The following is a 19530-nucleotide window of genomic DNA, read 5'->3' as shown; positions in this document are numbered from 1 at the left end:
TCTTCATAAACACTAACAGCATTAGAGAATTTAGCAGATGGTTTTTATTTTCAGAGAGTTTTATTTGTTAAAATGTTCTTCTTTGTAGAGTTCCTAAGTGCATCTATTTTAACTACCCTTCTCTAGTACTAGTTCTCTTTTCCAAATACACTCAAAGTAAGTTGAGACCTCCTGCCCAGAAAACCCTGGCCACTTGTTAAGTTCTTTCTTCGCCTTAGTTGCTTTCATCATTGCTCACTTACCATGTCTTCTGGTCTTTGCCATCTTTTCTGGGTCTCTCCAGTTGGCCCACGTCCCTGTTAGACTAGGGCCCAAGAAACCAGCACAATATCCCAGGTCTTGTCTCACCTAAGCAGAGTAAATAAAGCAGGACTTTGCCTTCCTGGAGCAAAGCACTGTGCTTCCTTATAAGATCGGGTCAAGTTCTTTGGCAGCTACATCACACTGCCAACTCATATTGACCATGTGATTCACAGTGTGATGTTAGCTACAGGCGTTTCGTAGGTAAGGAGGTTCCTTCTATGACCAGTTTACAAAGAATATTTATCATAAGTGATTGTGAATTTTGTTTCTGCATCTATTGAAATAACCGTATATTTTTTTCCTTTATTCTGTGAAAGGAATGAGAGAAACCTCACTGAGGCATTTTATAAATACGTAAGTGGAACCAACATGGTATTCCTGCAATCAATCCAATTTGGTCATAATACATTGGCTAATATATGTATTGCTGCATTCTGCTTGCACATATTTGCTTTAGAATATTTGAATCTATTTTCTTGAGTAATATTAGCCTAAATTATCCCTTTCTTATAGAAGCTTTGCCAGGTTTGAGTAGTAAGGTTAGGCAGGCCTCATAAAAATGGGGTAGGAAGCGTTCCCTCTTTTTCAATTCCCTGGAAAATTTGGTGTGCTAACTCTCCCATAAATGTTTGGTAGAGTTTGCCAATAATCCATCTAGTTCCAAAGGGTTGTTTTGGTTATTGTTGAGGTTTTAAAATTATAGCATTAACGTCTTCAGTAGCCATGGGTCTTTTGGATTTTTTTTCATGATAGCTATTTCATTAATGTCTGGCCTTATTTTATTATTTCCTTCTTCTTTTTGGATTGAGCTGCAGTTCTTTTCTAACTACCTGAGATAAATGCTTAACTCATTTCTTGTCAACCTTTGTTCTTGCTGTATATATGAAAACAGCACATAGTTTTTATTTAACCTGGTATAATTTTTGCCCTTTGATGGCATAATTTAGTATATTTAACTTTTAATGTCATTACTAATATATTTTGGGTTAAATCTATCATTTTACTATGACTTTCTGTTTGTTTTGCTTGTTCTCTATTACTTTTTCGCTCCATTCTTGTCTTATTTTAGATTAATTAGCTTTCCCATTTCTTTCTTTATTGCTTTGGAAATTATATTTGGGGGAAGATATTTTATTAGTTCTTATCTTAGAAATTATAATAGGTGCCTCATCAAAATCTGATGTTCGATTTCTACTGCCAAACAGAATTGAGCAACAGGGACTAGATTTATCCTCCCACCTGAAACAACTGAAAAACTAGATGAAATATATGAAAAAATATCTCTAAAGACTCTGGACATAAGGAAACTAAGGACTGTGATCCCTGAGAGGCAAGAAATCAAGGTGTCAGGACTTGCAGTGACCTCCACTTACTGCCTAGAGCAGGTCAGTAAGCCTTTGCGGGGGAACCCCAAGGAAAGCTGGTGGTATCTCTTGAGGTGTGGAGATGGATCTGGGAGCCAAGGAAAGCAAAGTTGCTAGGGTCTGTAAGGCAGAGTACTGAAGAGAAGAACACTGCAAGGAGGAGGAACTCTGGATATCTGTAAAAGATTTGTCTAAAGTATTCAGTTGGGTACTGATCAACACATGCATTTGAGGAAAACTACCCAAGTCCAGGGAAAGAACCACCGAAAATATTAAAGGGAACAGTGCCCCCAGATCACCAGGGACAGGAAAAGTGCCTGCACCTATATTAACTCTATTTTCTTATTTTCTGTATTCTTGATTTTCTGGCATCTGGGGCTTCACTGACAGAGGTGAGGCTACTCCTCCCAGGGCCAGCTAATTCCTAGAGAAGAAAAAGACTCCACTGCAAGCGTACCTTTCATATGTATACAAACCAACCCAAAGCCCATACTCCAGCTGTCTTCTTTACTGAACACTCATACTCCAGGAGTTAATATTCCTCTGCCCTAATCTCCCTAGGGCCAGGTACCAGACACCTAGGGATCACACCTATATCCCAGAGCCAACTCTAATTATTCAACCTATCTAATCCTAAGCCTGGTCAACTGCTGACCTTACTGTATTTATTTATATTTACCTGCATTTCATCATTTTTCCCCTCTCTATCTTTTCTTGTATCTCTCATCTTCTAACTGGGATGATTTTGATTCTGTCTGAAAAAAAAATCCTTAGGTATTTATTTTAATGTAGGTCTTCTGGTGACAACTATTTTCATTTTTTATTTGAAAATATTTTGTATCACCTTTATTCCTGAAGGATTTTTCGCTGGATAAAGAATTCTAGGTTGGCAGGAGATTTTTTCATACATTACATTATTGATATCATTCCTCTGTCTTCTAGCTTTGTTGCTATTAAGAAGCAGCTGTCAGTCTAATGTTGCTCTTGAAATATTCTGTCACCTACCACCACTACCCCTAATACTTTTAAGATTTTCTCTTTGTCCTTGGTTTTTGGCAGTTTCTCTATGATGTATCAAGGCATAGGTTTCTTTTTATTTTCTGTGACTTTAGATTTGTTAAACAATTAAAATCTGTGGATGGTTAGTTTTCAAAACACTTGGAAAATTTTAGTCCAGAATCACTTTAAATATTGCATCTTCTGCACTCTTCACCTCCTTTAGTTCTAGGTCCCCAGTTGAATCTGTGTTAGACCAACTCACTGAGCTGTCTGTCTTTCACTATCTTTCATGTATTCCTCATCTTTTTGTCACTCCATGCTTTATAATGGACAGTTTATTCTTAGCTACCATCAAGTTTACTGTTTGTCTCTTGTTATGTTTATTTTGTTCTTAAACTCAACCATTGCAGTCTCAATTTTAGTTATTACAGTTTTTAGTTCTAAACTTCTGTTCGGTTCATTTCACATACACAATATCCATTTTAATTTAAAGCTTTTTGCTGAATTTAAGTTGAGCTTTTATATCTCTAAACATAGAAATCACAATTGTTTATTAGTCTATGTCTGGTGCCTTTTCTGTGTGCAATATCTGTAGGTCTCTGTTCTTTGTTGTTTGTGCTGGTTCTTCTTCATGTTTTCTTGTCTTCTCGTATGCCTAGTTATATTTTATTGTCTGTTGCACATTGTATTTGAAAAATAAATTTTGAACATGATTTGAGACCTAAGATGATATTACTTTCCTCCAGAGATAGCTGTCTTCTTTTGCCATATTTTATTTTTTAAATGTTCAAAAATATTAAAAAATTTAAGGAATTTTACAGTGAACATTTGTAGAGTCACCACCTAGACTCTACCTTTAACATTTTTTAATGATTTACTACACTTTCTTTATCATGTATCTATCTATCTATGCATGTGAGAGGGTTTGTTTTTTTTGTTTTTTTTTTTTTTTCCCTCTGCCAAACACAGTTTGTTAGGAGAAAAATAACAATCCAGGATCATTTCAATCTAATTTCAGGGCTTTATATTTTTCTGGACTAATAAAATGAGTTTAAGTGTGCATCAGCATGAAAGCTGTTTTACTCCTTCCTTTTTCCTTATTAGCATGCATCCCTTCAGGGCACTAACCCAAAATATATGATGATTTAACAAGACTCTCTCCCTTGGCAAACTCTAGACTAAAACTTTGGCTACCCAATTCTTTGAAACTACTAGATGTACTGCTCACTCTTTCATATTAATAGATACCCCAGGGCAAAAACAGCCCCATATTGCAGATTTCCATTCTCTGGATTTGCATCTCCTCCTTTATAGTATCTTTGTAGTTATTCAATATTTTGTTAGCTCTTTAATGCTTTGAGAAGTTTTTACAAATATTTCATCCATTTTTGAGTTTTCTTAGTGGAAAGAAATGAATGACCTAGGCTAACATGACCAGGGCATAAATCTCCCATTCTCTCATGAACCCATTCAAATCATAATTTCATCCCTATCACTTCATTAAAACAGTTCTTCTCAAGGTCACCAGTGACTCCCAAATTTACAGTTCCAGTGGTGGATTCCCAATTTTCATCTTGCCATTTCAGTAACATCTAGTATTAATGATCAAATTTTGCTTTATTCACTTGCTTTCCAGGACTTCCAACTCTCCTGAATTTTCTCCCATCTCAACTAACTGATCCTTCCCCAGAATCCTTTGCTGGAATCTCTTCCTTGAATTAGATCCTAAGTATCAGTGTGGCCAGAGCTAAATCTTTGCAAAATTTCAGTTTTCTAGGCCTGCTTCCTAGGTGATCTCCTCCTGTTTTAAATAACATATACATCCATCTTGACTGTCAATATTGTTAATCAAATCCTAAAACTAAATATCAGAGACATTTACCTTTCATCTTTTTTTTTTAGTTCTCTCTATATTATAATTTGACTAGTTTAACTTCAGGCTGGTTTGATTTAAAGCTAAATTTTAAATTTAATTCACATTTAATATTTGAGTTAAGGATTCCTCTGCAAGATTTCCTCTTGTGATACAGCCACCCTTCCCCACCCCCCCCCCCCGTCCCTATGTTCACTCTAACTTTAACTTTCAGACAAAAAAAGGGTGATACATATCATTGATTATAAAAATCTGAAGAACTCCATTGATCATCAGTTACAATCATGCCAATGGGAACTGCACAATCATAACCAACTACAAAGTACTTAGGATCTAATAAATTCATCCCTTAAATTTCCACAAAGAGAAAAGCATGGAGTAGAGAGTAATAAATGCAAGACAAGATGACTGAATCAGTCCACTAAAGCTCTAATGAGAAAATGAACAGAGCCATACCAGAACTCCTCATGGCTCATCACCAGCAGCTAAATTTCTTCAAAAACCAGATTTCAGATATCCCACAATTTATTTTGAATACACATTCAAAATAACATTAAGTACTCAAATAGTCTTGTATTTTAATAAAGTTTTTAATCCCTAATAAAAAATGAGAAGTCATTCATAGAGAAAGGAACTGAGAGTAATGTACCTACTGTCACAAAGCAGCCTGGTAGGTAGAAATAGAACAAAAACCTATGGGTTCTTATTTTTTTCACCCATCTGTTCTGTATCAAATTGCCTATGCAACATTTTTAAGATATAATAAGCATCTTGACATTAACATATCTAAAACTGAATTCTTGATTCCTCTAATCCCACCCTGGTTCAAGACTCTCCTCCTCAATGTTACACATCTTTAGTAAATGTCATTATTATTCACCCACGTTTTCAGACAAAAACCTATATATCATTACAAAATTTATAACTTTTATGGCTTCACCAATTTTGGAAAATTTTGACTTCTGTATCTTCAAATCTTTGGCCCCATCCTCCTTGTCTTCCTTCCGGAATTGAAAAACCAATTTGCTGAATCTTTCCATCATGTTTCACATGTCTCTTATACATTCTTCATACTTTTGTCTCCTTGTGCTTTATTTGTGTTGACTTACCTTACACTTCATTTAATCCTCTTTTTGGCTGTGTCTAGTGTACTTTTAAACCTGCTATTAGGTCTCTAATTGTATTTATTTTATTTTTCAGCCTTAGAATTTCTATTTAATACTTTTTAATATCTAGTTATCTTCTGGGCTTCACCATCTTGCAGTCTATTTTTTAATCATATGTGTTTTTTTCTTTGTTTGTTTGTTTGTTTTTTGAGTTCATGTCAGATACTCATATAACTGAATCTCCAAGTGGTCTGTTTATATTCTATTACTTTCTTGGTTTTCAGTTATTTCGTTACGTTTCCTGATATGCTTGTTTATTTTTGGTTGAATGTCAGACATTTGAGGATCTGGATGATATTTTCCTTTAGAGAATTTGCTTTTGCATTTAACAGGAAGTAGCAAAAAATCTGAAAGACATCAGTGTTTGAGCTGATTCTGATTTGATTTTCAGTCTTAGGAAGCCTGGCCCATTTTTAGTTCAATTTTACTCATAGAGTTTAGCCCTTTAGTGGTCCCAACAGAGTATCGGAGGTTCTTCCAGGGCCCCTCTATCTTGACGAGTCCTAAACTTCCATTTTTGTCTCCCTAGCTCCATGAGAGTGCTAAGAGTTCTGCTCAGTTTTTCAGAACATATGTGGATCTGTAAATGTCTCAAGGTGAAAAGCAGCACTGAATGTTGGGTTAATTCTCTGTACATACTCTTTTTGGGGGAGGAGAGTGGTCTTGGAACTTCATATTTTGGCTGTCTTGGTGGTTCCGTGATGACTTTATACCCATGTTTTTAATATTTTATCCAGTTTCTCCAGTTCTTAGTGCATGGTCTGATAAATTCTAATCCACTATAGCCAGAGCAGAACCCATAGGAGTCAATCTTGATATTTTTTTTCTTTCTCCTGTATTACACCCATGTTTGAGACACCAGAAGGTGCTGTGTATCCTACCTTCTGAAAATACCTTGAGTGTAACCAATTATCACCTTTTACTCTAGGCTGACATCATATCCCACTTAGACAACTACAGTAACCTCCTAAATGGCAGAGGAGTTAGCTTTAGATGAAAAGTTAGAGATTATTTTGAAATAGAGAAGGAATATAAAATAGATATGGATAAAAGTACTTTTGTATATTTGGTGTTAACTAAAAAACATGAGCAGGTTTCTCTCTGGTTCCTTCTATTTTCTTTGTAACTTAGGAGGTGAGGTCATCTGCTGGGGAAGGGGCAGAGGTGTCAGATCAGAGGTCTAAGGAGAATGAGAAAGTGATTTGATCAAAATAATGCAGCATTGGTGAGGGTGCATTTGAAGTTGGCCATGAATGTAGTTGAACCAAGCTGCCATGTTATATGACACAGAGGAAATAAATAGTTGGATTCACCAAACCTAGTGATTTGTAGGTAAATACAGTCAAAAGATAAGAGGTGGAGGAACTTTAGGTTATTGAAAAGATTGTTTTTGTTACTGGAATGATGGCTTGCAAGCTCTAATTTGGATAGGAATGAAATTTTTTTTAAAAAGCAAAGGCTAATATATTTCTATAAAGTGAAATGGTCAGTGACCTAGAGGTTCCAAATGAGGTGAAAGAAGCATCACCTCATGGGGGGGTAGTTGAACAGACAAGCTGAAAGCAGGAAGGTCATGGTCAGATATGGATTCCAAAATTAGTGATATTGGAGTTAGAGAAATTACAGATGACGACAGTGTCTGGTGTGAGGTTATGGCCTGATGGACAGAAGTGGAGTGGAGACTGAGGTCAGGAGGAGACGAGGAACCAAGAGGCGTTGATTATGGCAGTTGAAACTGTGGGTCCTAAAGTAGCTCAAGATGATGGCAGGGCTTGAGGGAGAGAAAAGGACCATAGCCAAAGGCCAGTGTCTTCCATTGGCTGGGAAGTTGGAAGAAGAACGGCCTAGCCAAATGGGATGGGTTTCAAACAGGAGATGACTAATAATCTGACAGCAGCAGTGGGGAGGACCACTCCTAGGTCCAGAGTAGTATGAGGTGTTAGAAAATAGACAACTACTTGCCAGTACTTCATGAAAGTGGTTTCTTTGTCTCCCAAGTCTCAGAGCTGGGTCAAGGACAAGAAAATAAAGGCTATTTCAGGAATGACTGAGAAGTGGAAGATGTATGGTCAAGTGTTTATAACACATACCTTGCAAGTTGCCGTCCAACCTTGAGACCCTACGATAACAAGATGTCATAAAGTATTTGTATTGTCTGGGCATAATGCTTCTCAAATGAGACATACCAAAAAATTCTTATTTTCTGGAGGATGAAATTAGTTTGTGGTATTAAATAATATCTAAATATGAAAAAGCTACTGCTAAATAACTGTCTCACGGTGAAGGGAAAAAAAAAGACATTATTAGCTGATACTTATTTCTCAAGAATTTGAAGGAACATGCTAGTCATAAAAATAGCTCCCTTAAGACAAAACAGCAAAGTTGCTCATTTTGTTGAAGAAGTAGCATTTCTGTGTCTATGAAATGATTTGTGTGGTTTCTCTCAGTAATGTGTCGATAATGGGTTGATTTTTTAGTAAATAATATGGTCATATTCATATATGTGTTGCTTCCAAAAAGAGGTAGAATGTGGTTTTCTTTTTACATAGAAATTTGGAATAAGGAATTTTTTTCATTTGTTGATTAGCTCTGAATTATCCAGAGAGTCCCAGATTAACCAAAAACATCTTGGTTCACTTTTTCATCCATTCAACAGATATTTACTGAATACCTCATAAGTGCAACATACTGTTTTAAAAGCCAGAGATATAACACAAAAAGAAAAGGTTAGATTTAGTATTCAGTTTTTAGTATTTTCCAAAAATGGTCATGTAATCTAATTCAAAGAACAACAAATAGCATGGAGTAATATGAATTTCTGACAACTCACTTGTTAATTTGAAAAGTTATTAGGTTTTAAAGATCCTTGTACATTTGTTTTCAATATGCTCTGGTATCAATACGGGTATTAACTGATAAAAATTATGGCTGTTTTTTCCTGAAACCACCAACTTATTCCACAGTCTACAGAATTAAATCCTTAGGTTGATTAAAACTATGCTTATAGACAGGCTGACTTTCCCTCACTTTTTCCCCAGGACAATCCCTGTTGCTCTGGGTAATACTCTCAAAATATCGTGGTTCAGAAAATAAAATATATGGTCAGGTTACTCACAGACAGATGAGCTACAGGACAGCACTTAAGATTATATTTAAAAAGAAATAAAGAAAATATATAGGGGCCAAATTTTATAATTATAAAATTATAATATTCGAGTTAAAAGTTTCTATCCATAACTAACTATAGATTCTCTATAAGGTTTTTTTAAGTGTTATTTTTTGCATTAATTATTTGAAAACAAAGAACAGTGTTGATTAATGGGAATTTGGGTTTTAGAACAGATTTTTAATGAGTGGTGACATATGATATTTATCTGCAGAATCAGTAAAAGCTATTAGCTTTGGGTTCTGCCACAGAAAGACAGCAGCATGTTATGCATGATATCCAGAAAAAACACTAAAATAGTTTAACGAGCAAATTTCACTGCACCCTCAGGGGTGATTTTTAGTCAAGATCACTCCAAGTCTGCTATAACAAAGGTCAGGATATAAAGAACACAGAGGTACTGTCCAAAGTGCCTTGTGACTTACAGTGTAACTGTCACCCATGACATTCTCAACTGACAGTCTTTCCTTTAAGTCTGGAAATATTATTTTATACTTTCTTTCACTTATCTTTTCCACTGGCATTTGTAAGTTGTTGCTTAAAAATTATATGTGAAAAAAAAATTATATGTGTATACACAATGGGTTTTCAAATAAGGAAACATTTGTCCTGAAACTACTTTTTTAGAATTAAAGCTATTTGGATAAATTATCATCCTATTCAAGCCAATGAAGCAAAATTACCCCCTGGGTTTCTGAGGTTAAGAATTTAGCCTAACAAAATTATAGCTCATGTCTAACTAAATGTCAGTTCATTAATAGTTTTTATGTGCAGTACCATAGAGATTGCATTTTAAGAAATTCAATTCCGTGTAAAGATGGCTTAATGATATCTTCAAAACTTAAACCACGACAGAGTTAGAGGGTATATATACCCATTTCATAGGTGAAAAAAACTGAAGTTCAAATGTAAAAATCACAAAGGAAAATAAAAAAGAAATGTAGAACCTAGGCTTCCACTATATGGAAAACAGAAATTTATTATTCAGATTTTTTAAAGGGATTGTTAGAAAGGGAATTCAAATCCTATTGATTTGTTTTACTCTTTCTCAAGTAATGTCAATAATTATATTGGCACTCATTGAGCATTTACTCTATGCCAAGAATTCTATTAGGTGCTTAATCTACATTATCTGATATAGTTCTCAATACAATGTGGTACGGTGGTTGTGTTCATAACTGCTTTGCAGAAGAGGAAATGCAAACTGAAAAGGTTCATTTATTTACCTTGGTCTCACAGAGTCGGGATTCAGACCCAGCTGTCTAATTCCAGAGCATCTGCCTTAAACCAGGCTGCTAAACCAGTTTAGGGGACATTGTCACCCAGGATGCTAAAAAACCAAGAGATTGTCCTACCTCCATTTTGCAGATGGAAAAACTGAGGCCCTAGCCCTATGCAAGATCACAGCCTTGCTTGACTTCGAAGCAAAGCTCTATCTCCCGTACCAGGCTGTCTCCTTAATCTCATCTTCCCCCTTAAAATTATTTTATTAAAAAAAAATGTAAGACCTAGAGATTGTCATGCTGAGTGAAGTAAGTCAGACACAGAAGGACAAATTTCATACATCACTTATATGTGGAATCTTAAAAAAAAAGGTACAAATGAACTTACTTACAAAACAGCAGTAGGGTCACAGAGGTAGAAAACAAACTTACGGTTACCAGGGGATAAGGGCGGGGGCGAGGGATAAATTGGGAGATTGGGATTGACATATACACACTACTATATATAAAACAGATAACTAATAAAGAACTACTGTATAGCACAGGGAACTCTACTCGATACTCTGTAATGGCCTATATGGGAAAAGAATCTAAAATAAAAAGAGTGGATATATGTATATGTATAACTGATTCACTTTGCTGCACACCTGAAACTAACACAGCATTGTAAATCAACTGTACTCGGATAAAAACTTCTTTAAAAAAGTAAAATCCATATTCTTCCATTCTCCCTTTGTATAGGCTAGTACTTTACTCTCCCACTGAAGAGACTTTCTCTATGTGGCTAAACAAAAGTGTTTATACTAATGCACTTACAGGTCGCCTACCTCTCCCTGTCTCAGTGAGACCCTTTTATGATTGTCAACTGGCATGAAGTGTATACACATGATGTGTATATTTGAAAGACAATGGAGTGATGGGGGGAAATGACATTATCTCAAACTAATATAATAAGATATTTCCACAGTAGCTATTTTTTATCTTTATTTGCCTATTTTTCACCTGATATTTTTGCATACTATTTCCAGTGCTAGGAAATTTTTAAATGAGGGTGGAGTTTTGTAGACACTTAAATCACCTTAAAAGTTGTTTTTAGTATTTTCTGCACACTTTATAGCTTAGTGTAGGTCCCAGTGGAACCAGTGTTTTATCATTTGCCAAGAAATTACTTACGCTCTGATTTCTACAAGTTACTTCTCTATGACTCAGTTTTGTCATAAAATGGGAATAATAAATTCACCTACTCCAAAAGATTGTTGTGAGGCCTGATTGAGTCAATTCATATAAAGATCTGGAATTATGTCTCAGAACTCGTATAAAGAACCTGGCAATTGGGTGATCAGATTTCAATTTTCATTATACTAAGATTATGAAGGTACTTAAACACACACACACAGACACACACACACAGACACACACACACACATCAAAGCCTTCCAATGATTTGTTGCTTGTCCAACTTTCCCTTTCCTTTGGCAATATCTTCATGGTAAATCTAAGTTTCATGAACACAAATTACATACCCTCCCTAGCTGCAATCATTTTGTTTTTGAAATTGGAGAAATGCTAAACTACACCAGAAGTGACCCATGACAAAGAAGACATTTTGAAACTAACAAAATAAAGAAGCTTCCTACTAAAAAATGGCAGTTAAACATTGGACTAAAAATTGGGTAAGAGATCATCTTGTCTATATTAATCATCAATTATCTTCTGAAATAGATGGTGGCTATGGTTATTGTCAACCTTCACGGAAAAGAAATCTTGACCCAAATGACTACACAATGTAATGCCTTCCAAAAATTTTAGGGGGATGAAATATAGCATGTTCCTCATAACAGTGGGAAATCATACTTTGAAAAAGGCAAACCAAATACAGATTTTAGGCCCAAGAATATTAGCAACAAGTTCGCCTTGTCTATAAAACAAATGTGAGTGACAACCACAACATGGAGATAGTTGTCAGAACTAAGCGCATACACTGTACTGTAGGTCGTCCTCAAGGTAATCACATGATGGCTATACGAAGAACAAAAGGAGGGTAAGCTTCCAACATACACCATATTTGGGTGATTTTAAAAGACATCTGTAATGGAAATGCTGAAGTATACTCTTTCCCAAAGATTTGTTGGCAAACTTAGATTAGCGTGTGTGCACATGCATACTTATAGTACATGTGGTTTTGTCCAACCTCATGAGTGAAAAACTTCCCTGGAAGTTTCATTGTTTCAAACTATATATATATTTTTTTCTGTAAACTTTGCCGTTATGGCAAAAGTACTGCGAATTTTGTTGATTATTATTTTCAATTGCTTAGATTTTCTCTGCTCTGAGCTGGTGCCAGAACATACTCAGTGAAATCTGCCCATTCTGGAAAGATTGTAGATGAAAAGCAAACATACAAAGTGAAGGAAGACAAACATGCTTCCGAATGATCATTAATACAGTATATCACTGAGTACAGCATACAGAACTTTCATGTCCATATGTGTATTATGCCTATATTTGTAGTCCTGAATCAACAATGTGACTGTTATCTTTTTCTGTGTACATTGCATGTTCTGATTTAAAATTTCAGAATGCTTTCCCATGTCAATGACAATCTTAATAGAGTCCAATTAGTTCCACAAGGCACTTTCTGATGCACAAGCCTCTGGCTTGATTGCGGTGAATGGTGGGTATTTCCTGTGTTTAAGCCCACATATGGATTGAGTAAGGCAGTGGCAGAGGGACTACTGTTTTCCTTCACTACATCTTCATTTCTTTTTCACAGGCTAAGCCTTTTTTGTTTTTCCTGGCTCTGTTGTCAAAATACTGACCAAAGTTTTGGCTCATGGTTTGGAACACCAGGCCAAAACAATCCTCTGGAAACTAGTGTGGCAAAATGTATTTTAATCTATACATTCACCATTCAACCGTGTGCACTACCACACCCACTGACCCACTCTGTGGTTTAAAAACAACATGGGTTTGCCCCCAGAACAGCTTGATTTATAGGACAAGTTTTTTCAAGTCTGCTCTATCAACATTAAAAACTGTTCTGAGGCTTGGTTTCATCACATCTCTTGTGGAAAAAAAAAGGTATTTTTTTTACCTACACTGGGATCATTTTTGTTTCTGTTTTTAAAAACAAGGTGAATTCCTTTTGCATTCTACAGAATTTCTTTAAAAATGTGTTCAAATAATAGATTATTTTGATAATGCATGAAAAATATGTCTGAATCAGAAAGCAGTTAATGCAATTATTAAAAGTATTTCCTATCATGTTACAAATAAGAAAAGATTAAGAACTTTCCTAGAATGAGTCTTCATATTTTTTTTTTAGGCTAATTCAAAGTGATTAATTCCTTTAAGTGTCAGAGACCACGTTTTTTCCTTGTCTTTCCAGAAGTGCTGGATTAATTCTTTAACTCTATTTCACAGTACAGAAGCATCAAGGGTTGATCTCCCAACCAACTTTGACTATTGCTTGAGAGATCAGATTGTCCAAAGGTATCCTGAAGAGCTTTACCAACAGTGACCCTGCTCTTATTCATCCGTTCCCTTCCCTCCACTGAACCCACTTTTAAAGTTCTGAATATTTTAATGAATGCTAATTGCCTCTCTGTCAACAAAAACAGATTTTGATTTGCATCTAATAATACCTGTTCCACTCAAGATGTTTGCCTTGAACAAGGCTATGCTGGAAAATTTTGCTGAATGACATTAAATTTGCCACCTGGATTTTCTCCCAGATGAACAGGAAGAGCTAAAATGGTCAAGAAAATATCCTTTGATTTTAAATTAAGTATTAACCCTTTCAGCAAAATGCAATTTATAGCATGTGCTGCAGAGAATTTTATGGCTCCCCCTTCCTCCACTAGAGAGAGAGGGAGAGGGAGAGAGAGAGAGAGAGGGAGAGAGAGAGAGAGAGAAAGAAGGAGAGGGAGAGAGAAAGGGAGAGGGACAGAGAGAGAGGCAGAGGGACAGAAAGAGAGAGGGAGAGGGAGAGAGTGAGAGAGAGAGGGAGTGAGAGAGAGTGAGAGAGAGAGAGAGGGAGAGAGAGAGAGAAGGAGAGGGAGGGAGAGAGAGAGTGAGAGAGTGAGAGGGAGAGAGTGAGAGAGAGAGAGAGGGAGAGAGTGAGAGAGAGAGCGTGAGAGAGAGGGAGAGAGAGAGAGAGGAGGGGCAGACTTTAAAAATGTTGCTCTCTCTTTCCCTCTCTCCCCCTCTCTCCCTGCCTCCCCCCCACCTTCCCTCCCTCCCTCCCCGCCCCCCTCAGATCTGACTGCCTCAGTCTTAGTAAACTTTTATATCTCTAGTAGTTCAGGAAGGGTAAAGTTTTCGAAGGTCCCAAATCTAGAGTCTCCTTTTTTTTTTTTTTTTTGAAATTAACGAACAATGTCGATTTGGGAACGCTGACATTAAGAGAGAAGGTGGAAAAAAGGATAGGGCGGACGCCATGGCTTTCTGATTGCTGGTGGCATACCCTGGGCTATCCGATAGTGCAATGTTTATGAGATATTTTGGTTAGCTGGAATCTTTGGACTTAATTGTTCTGTCCCCTATTCTCAACCCAATTACCATTTCCTAAACTGTACATTTCCATAAGCTAGAGACGTTCGCAGTTCGAAATACATTTGCATTTTTAGATTCCCGGGCTACTGATACCACCTAAAGGTTTTCACGTTCATTTGGGACAAGGGTTTAAGATCTTAAGTCAGAGGCCGCTTTCGGCGCTGTCACCGTCTGCGGGTGCCTGAGCCTATGTTACCGGACACGCGCGTTCTCTGCGCACCTCCGCAGCCCTGGCTGCCAGCTTTCTTCACCTGGAACCCGTCGAGGCTGCACGAACCACAGTAAATGCACCAGTGCCAGGCCCGCCCAAACCCAGGCACCCCGGAGTGGAGGAGGGAGTGGTGGAGACGTCACGCCTTTGAGTAAATGTCTGAACTGAGGACGCTGCGGCGGGTAACCCGGACTGCAACGCCCATCCACCCAGCGGGGAAAATCCACCAAAGAAGGCCGAAGGCGGATCTCCTGCACCCAAACGGGCTGTGACTTCAATGAGCCGAATCGTGTCTCGAAGTGCCCCTTACAAACAATTAAAAACGTTTAGCCATTTCGTAGGAAACAGAGAAAGGCTGCAAATACCTCGAGCAAAGAAAACAGAAGTGGGGTTTTTTTTTTGTGGACAAAGGGCTTTTATTTATGATCTGTGATCTGTTTAAATATCGGCCCTAGAAATATTGGCTATTGAATTAACAAAGTCTTTATTAACTATACAACTAATAAAATATATCTCGAAAGGCTGAAAAGAATCAAGAAATTGTTATATTGCATTTATTTTTATTAGGAATGTGCAGTTTATCACGTATTAATAATACATTCTCACTCTGTAATGCAACAGGACTACATCTGTTTTTAATACTTGCTGTATAGATCATTAGCCCACTGGTCTTTCTGATCTGTTTCTGCAGTGGCAGAATAAATATCATAATTAATGCTATTTTTGTGCCTATATGTGCCCTTTTTGCACAAGATCAGAGAGGTTATTGGGCCTGCCGATGTGGCCCTAGTTTTCAATTCAGGTGATTAGCACAGGGAATTAAGTGTGTCTACTTATTATCCATTGAAGATTGCAAAGATACAGCAGACAATCACAATCATAATTCCAAATGAAAAGAAAGCATGATTCTTTAAAAGTGTTTAGGAGGGTGCACAGCAGGGCATATTTTCTTTCTTACTGGCAAGAGTTTGTAACTGGATATGTTAACATTACTGAGAACATGAAAACATGAAACAAAAGTATTGATTCAAGAATTCACTGAAGAATCCAAGTGCACACTGGTTGGTTTTATTTTATTCTTTTAAAGCACAAGTTACATTGGTTGTTTATGGCAGGCAGGTACAATGTGGCTGGTTCTCTCTTCATGCATCTTTCAACATACATGAAAGAAAGTGTTATTTGTATTGTTAAATTTACATTATCTCCTCTTTAATTGCATCAGCTGCAAACTAGATCTAGAAATAATGACATTTAAAGGGAAAATGGCAAGCATCTCCAAAAGACTGCAGTATAATGGAAGAACCTAATTAATTTAACCTCATAATCTTCCATAATGGCTGAGTTTCATCATTCCCACAGATGGAGCTCAGAGGAATTAACAGCGCTGTGCATCCCCACAGACTCCACGGAATGACTGGCTGAGGGAGATTTGTCTTTATATTGCTTCAACTCACATGTTGACAATGCTTGCTTGAAGTATACTTGGAAATATACTAGGAAGACAAAGTGTGTGGCATTAAAAGGTGGAATTAAAAAAAAACACAAAACCCATCTTGCCTCTAGTTTTATATAGTAGAGGCAAAAGAAAATCTCTTTGTTGAGAGATTTGGCACCAAGAATTTCAGATTACCTATGAATATTCTTTCAAGTTTAAATTGCAACAGAAAGGGAAAGCAAAGGTTTAACCTCAGGGAAGTGAGAGATTTGCACCTGTCTACTTTGAAAATGCCATTATTCATTTTTTCCCCCTAAATGAGTTGTAATATTTTCTGGAATTTTTGCTGATATTAGAAAATAGAGAGATGTGGGGTTCTGTATGAACACATGGGTACAGCAATAGATTGGGGATATTTTTAAAAGACAGTTGCATCATGAAAATAGCTTTACTGCTATGATTTCTCTGCTACAGTGACCAATTCCCTAGCCATTATGTACTGCCCAATTTCATTATCAGTAAAGAGATCTGAAAGCATCTCTCCCAGCCATTTTTTCTTCCAAAGAAGCCAGTTTCTTTCCACTGTCAAAAAAATAACTGTATCTTACTTTACGTCCTTTAATTGTGAATATAAACATGGATTCCTGTTTCTCTGATCACAATGAGCAGAGTTAATCTCAGAAAATATTGACAACAGTGTTTAAAGGAACCTCAATGCCAGACCATCCGTATCTCACTTGCATTCAATAGGCTGATAATCAGGAAGTTGAAATTATTTGCGTGGGTCCCACAGCAGTCTTAAAAACGGGGAAGATGGTAGCGGCTGAGGCTCACCAAAGGAGAGAACGTGAAGTGATTACTGCATATGGTCACGCTTATTCATTCAGTGATCATTGTACTTTAATGTGCCAAGTCCTGTGGGCCTTTCCCGCAGGCGCTCCTCCAACGCGTGTCCAGTTTTACACACGCTTTTCTGTCAAAGAGTGGTTTGTAAGCTGCTGATCTAAATTTCGAAAATGCCCCACATCTCTCTCCATCTCCGGAAAACTGGCGAATCCGCCCTCTAGGGAAGCGCGTCTTTAACTGGAAAAAGCCCTACTGGTCTTCAGGTGGCACTTGGCCGAGAGGAATCATAGCCTCTCAAGCGCCTTCGCAAAGGTGTTTCTCCCGTCAGTGGTAACTGGGCGTCGTTTGACTGCGTCCAGCTCCGCCCGCTCCCTGTGGACGGACGGTTCGGGCTCCTGCGCACTTTCCCGCGCCTGGTCACCTTTCCTCCCGGGACTGTGTCCCACGGTTCCCCCAGAGTAGTGGTGGCCCCAGAAATTCTAGGAGGCTTTAGCTCAGGGCAACAATTGGCTTGGAGTGTGGCTGGGAGTTGGGGGACAGAGGGTCTTCAAGCTGTGTTGCACTCACTGCACACAGGTTTTTATTTTCCACTTAGATTGTATGTTCACTGCGGGGGTGTTGGGAGGGATGCTAAAGCCTCCCCAGGTGACCTTTAAAAGCTCCAACCCTGCCCTGGGACGGACCTTGGCCGAGGTTAAGGTCGCCGGAAAAACAGGGGTGCAGGGTGGTATTCCTAAAGGAGAAAGGAGACCGAGGAGAGAGATTTTACTCCTTGTCATTTTCTGCTGCGGCAGTTCTTGATGCTGAGGAAATGATACTGACCACAGCAGAGCCCGCAGAACTGCGGAATGAAAACCGAGGAGGGGGTACGGAAGGGGCTGGAGATCGCGGCTTCTTAGAGATCAGTAAAGGAGAGAGAAGGGCTCCGTTCGCCGGAATCTGTGGGCAAAGGGCAACATTTGGGCTTGGGGATGCTGTAGCCTGGCCTTGGAGCGCGCAGGATTGGGCGGGAAACGGCCTGGCACGTGGTTACGCTTCGGTTAATGAGGATGCACTGGGAGTCCGACCTCGGTTCGGATCCCGAGTCTTCGACCAACCTGGCTGGGTGTTCATTCACTGAACACACATGGACCGGTGGCTCGCCCCGCGCTAGGCATTATTCCAGAGGCTGGGCATACAGCCGTGTCATCCTGGACTGGTCACTTGACCGCTCGGAATGTCATTTCTTCATCCATACAGCTGCAGGGTTGGATGACTACAAGGTCACTGAGATCCCTTCCAGCTGTCAAATATGACACAGGCGCGAATGGGTGTGCCCTCCGCTGACGGATGAGCCCCCTACTCCCGGCGGTGGGCGGGGAGAAGGACCCGATAGGCCCTTTGCTTCGGTCACTTCTAGGCTGGCAAGACACTATCGTGCTAAGCCGGAAAAACACAGCCGTGCGAGGGTGCGGGAATCTAAGTCATCGCAGCCCCCGCAGGCTTGTTTTCCAAAATCCTACCGCACGCCTAGGTGCAACCTCTCTTCAGAAGCGTATTCTTACTTATCTGACCGTCCTCGGTGTCAAAACAGGCCTCTGCAGCAAGCCGGCCGGCATCAGGCCCCTTTCGAGCCCGGGGCCAGGGGCCCGGCCAGTCCTCACCGGGCTACTCTTGCTGCGTCCCGGGGTCCCACTCTCGCCCGGCGCTGGGAGGAGAACCGACTCCAGCCCGTGGAGCCAGGACCACCGCGGTGGCCGGGTCCGGGCCTGCGCCGCCCGGCGCTGCAGAGCCGAGCCCTGGGTCCCGCGCTCATCGCGGCGCCCCCCCACCCCCACCCCAGCGTTGGCTTTCCGGTCCCAGTTTCCATCGAACCTTTGTGAGCGCCTGTTCTCGCCTCTCGGGTGTCTGTTTCTAGCTCAGGCTGAAAGTGGAGGTCGAGGACGAGGGAGGGGGCCGCCCCGGCGAGCCGTGCCTCTGGGGGTCCCAGCGCGCGCTCCCAGTGCCGGCGCGGGCAGGCTGTTCCCGAGCCCCCGGGGCCCCGCGCCGGGGCAGCAGCGCCCCGCACCCTCTCCGCGCGTTCGATCTCCCCGACGCTACAGGTGGCCGGCAGGGCCCGGGCCCCCCTCTCTCGCCCAGGCCTCCCGCGCCTTCTTCGGCGCGCCCCGGCGGGTGAGAGGCAGCGGTCTACAGCGAGCCTAGCCCGGCGCCCTTCCCGCCTGCGGCCTCCTAACATCACCGCCGCTGAGCCTTCCTCTAACCTCCCTCGGTGGGTTTAAAGCCTCGTGGTCCTCCTGGCTCATCCCTCGCGCTCCCTCCCCCAGCTGCCGCATCCCGGAGCTCGGAACCTGCGCGCGGGTCTGCGCCGCGGCGTCGACGGGCCGGGCCGCTGCGAAGCTGGCGGGGGAGGC

At 39.8% G+C, this 19530-nt stretch overlaps 1 protein-coding gene and 1 long non-coding RNA gene across 2 annotated transcripts in view; both read right to left on the bottom strand.

Annotated features, from left to right (window-relative positions):
- Positions 1-13646, bottom strand: part of LOC309646383 — a 29051-nt gene extending 15405 nt beyond the window's left edge. Inside the window, exon 1 of the long non-coding RNA XR_014255325.1 lies at positions 243-13646. This is a non-coding gene — a long non-coding RNA (uncharacterized lncRNA). The remainder of the gene's footprint in view (positions 1-242) is intronic.
- Positions 13647-13649: 3 nt separating this feature from the next.
- On the bottom strand, positions 13650-19525 carry LOC309646370 (uncharacterized protein). The gene is made up of 2 exons (XM_082432646.1): positions 18995-19525; positions 13650-16352 (listed from the first exon to the last, which is right to left on the bottom strand). The coding sequence occupies exons 1-2, from the start codon at positions 19353-19355 to the stop codon at positions 16207-16209; spliced, it is 507 nt and encodes a 168-aa protein (XP_082288772.1). The 5' UTR covers positions 19356-19525; the 3' UTR covers positions 13650-16206.
- Between the last annotated feature and the right edge of the window lie 5 nt (positions 19526-19530).

The sequence above is a fragment of the Balaenoptera physalus genome, assembly GCF_965194825.1.
Source record: "Balaenoptera physalus genome assembly, chromosome: 17".
In the NCBI taxonomy this organism is placed as follows: Eukaryota; Metazoa; Chordata; class Mammalia; order Artiodactyla; family Balaenopteridae; genus Balaenoptera; species Balaenoptera physalus.
The sequence above is the reverse complement of the archived record's forward strand: the minus strand, read 5'-3'. Positions and strand labels throughout refer to the sequence as shown.

Bases quoted from the DNA above. Each gene is read 5' to 3' on its own strand.
- LOC309646370 (XM_082432646.1), bottom strand. From the start codon at position 19,355: ATGTTAGGAGGCCGCAGGCGGGAAGGGCGCCGGGCTAGGCTCGCTGTA. The intron at 16,353-18,994 runs GTTCGATGGAAA...TTGTCTTCCTAG, and splicing joins GAGAACAGGCGCTCACAAAG to TATATTTCCAAGTATACTTC.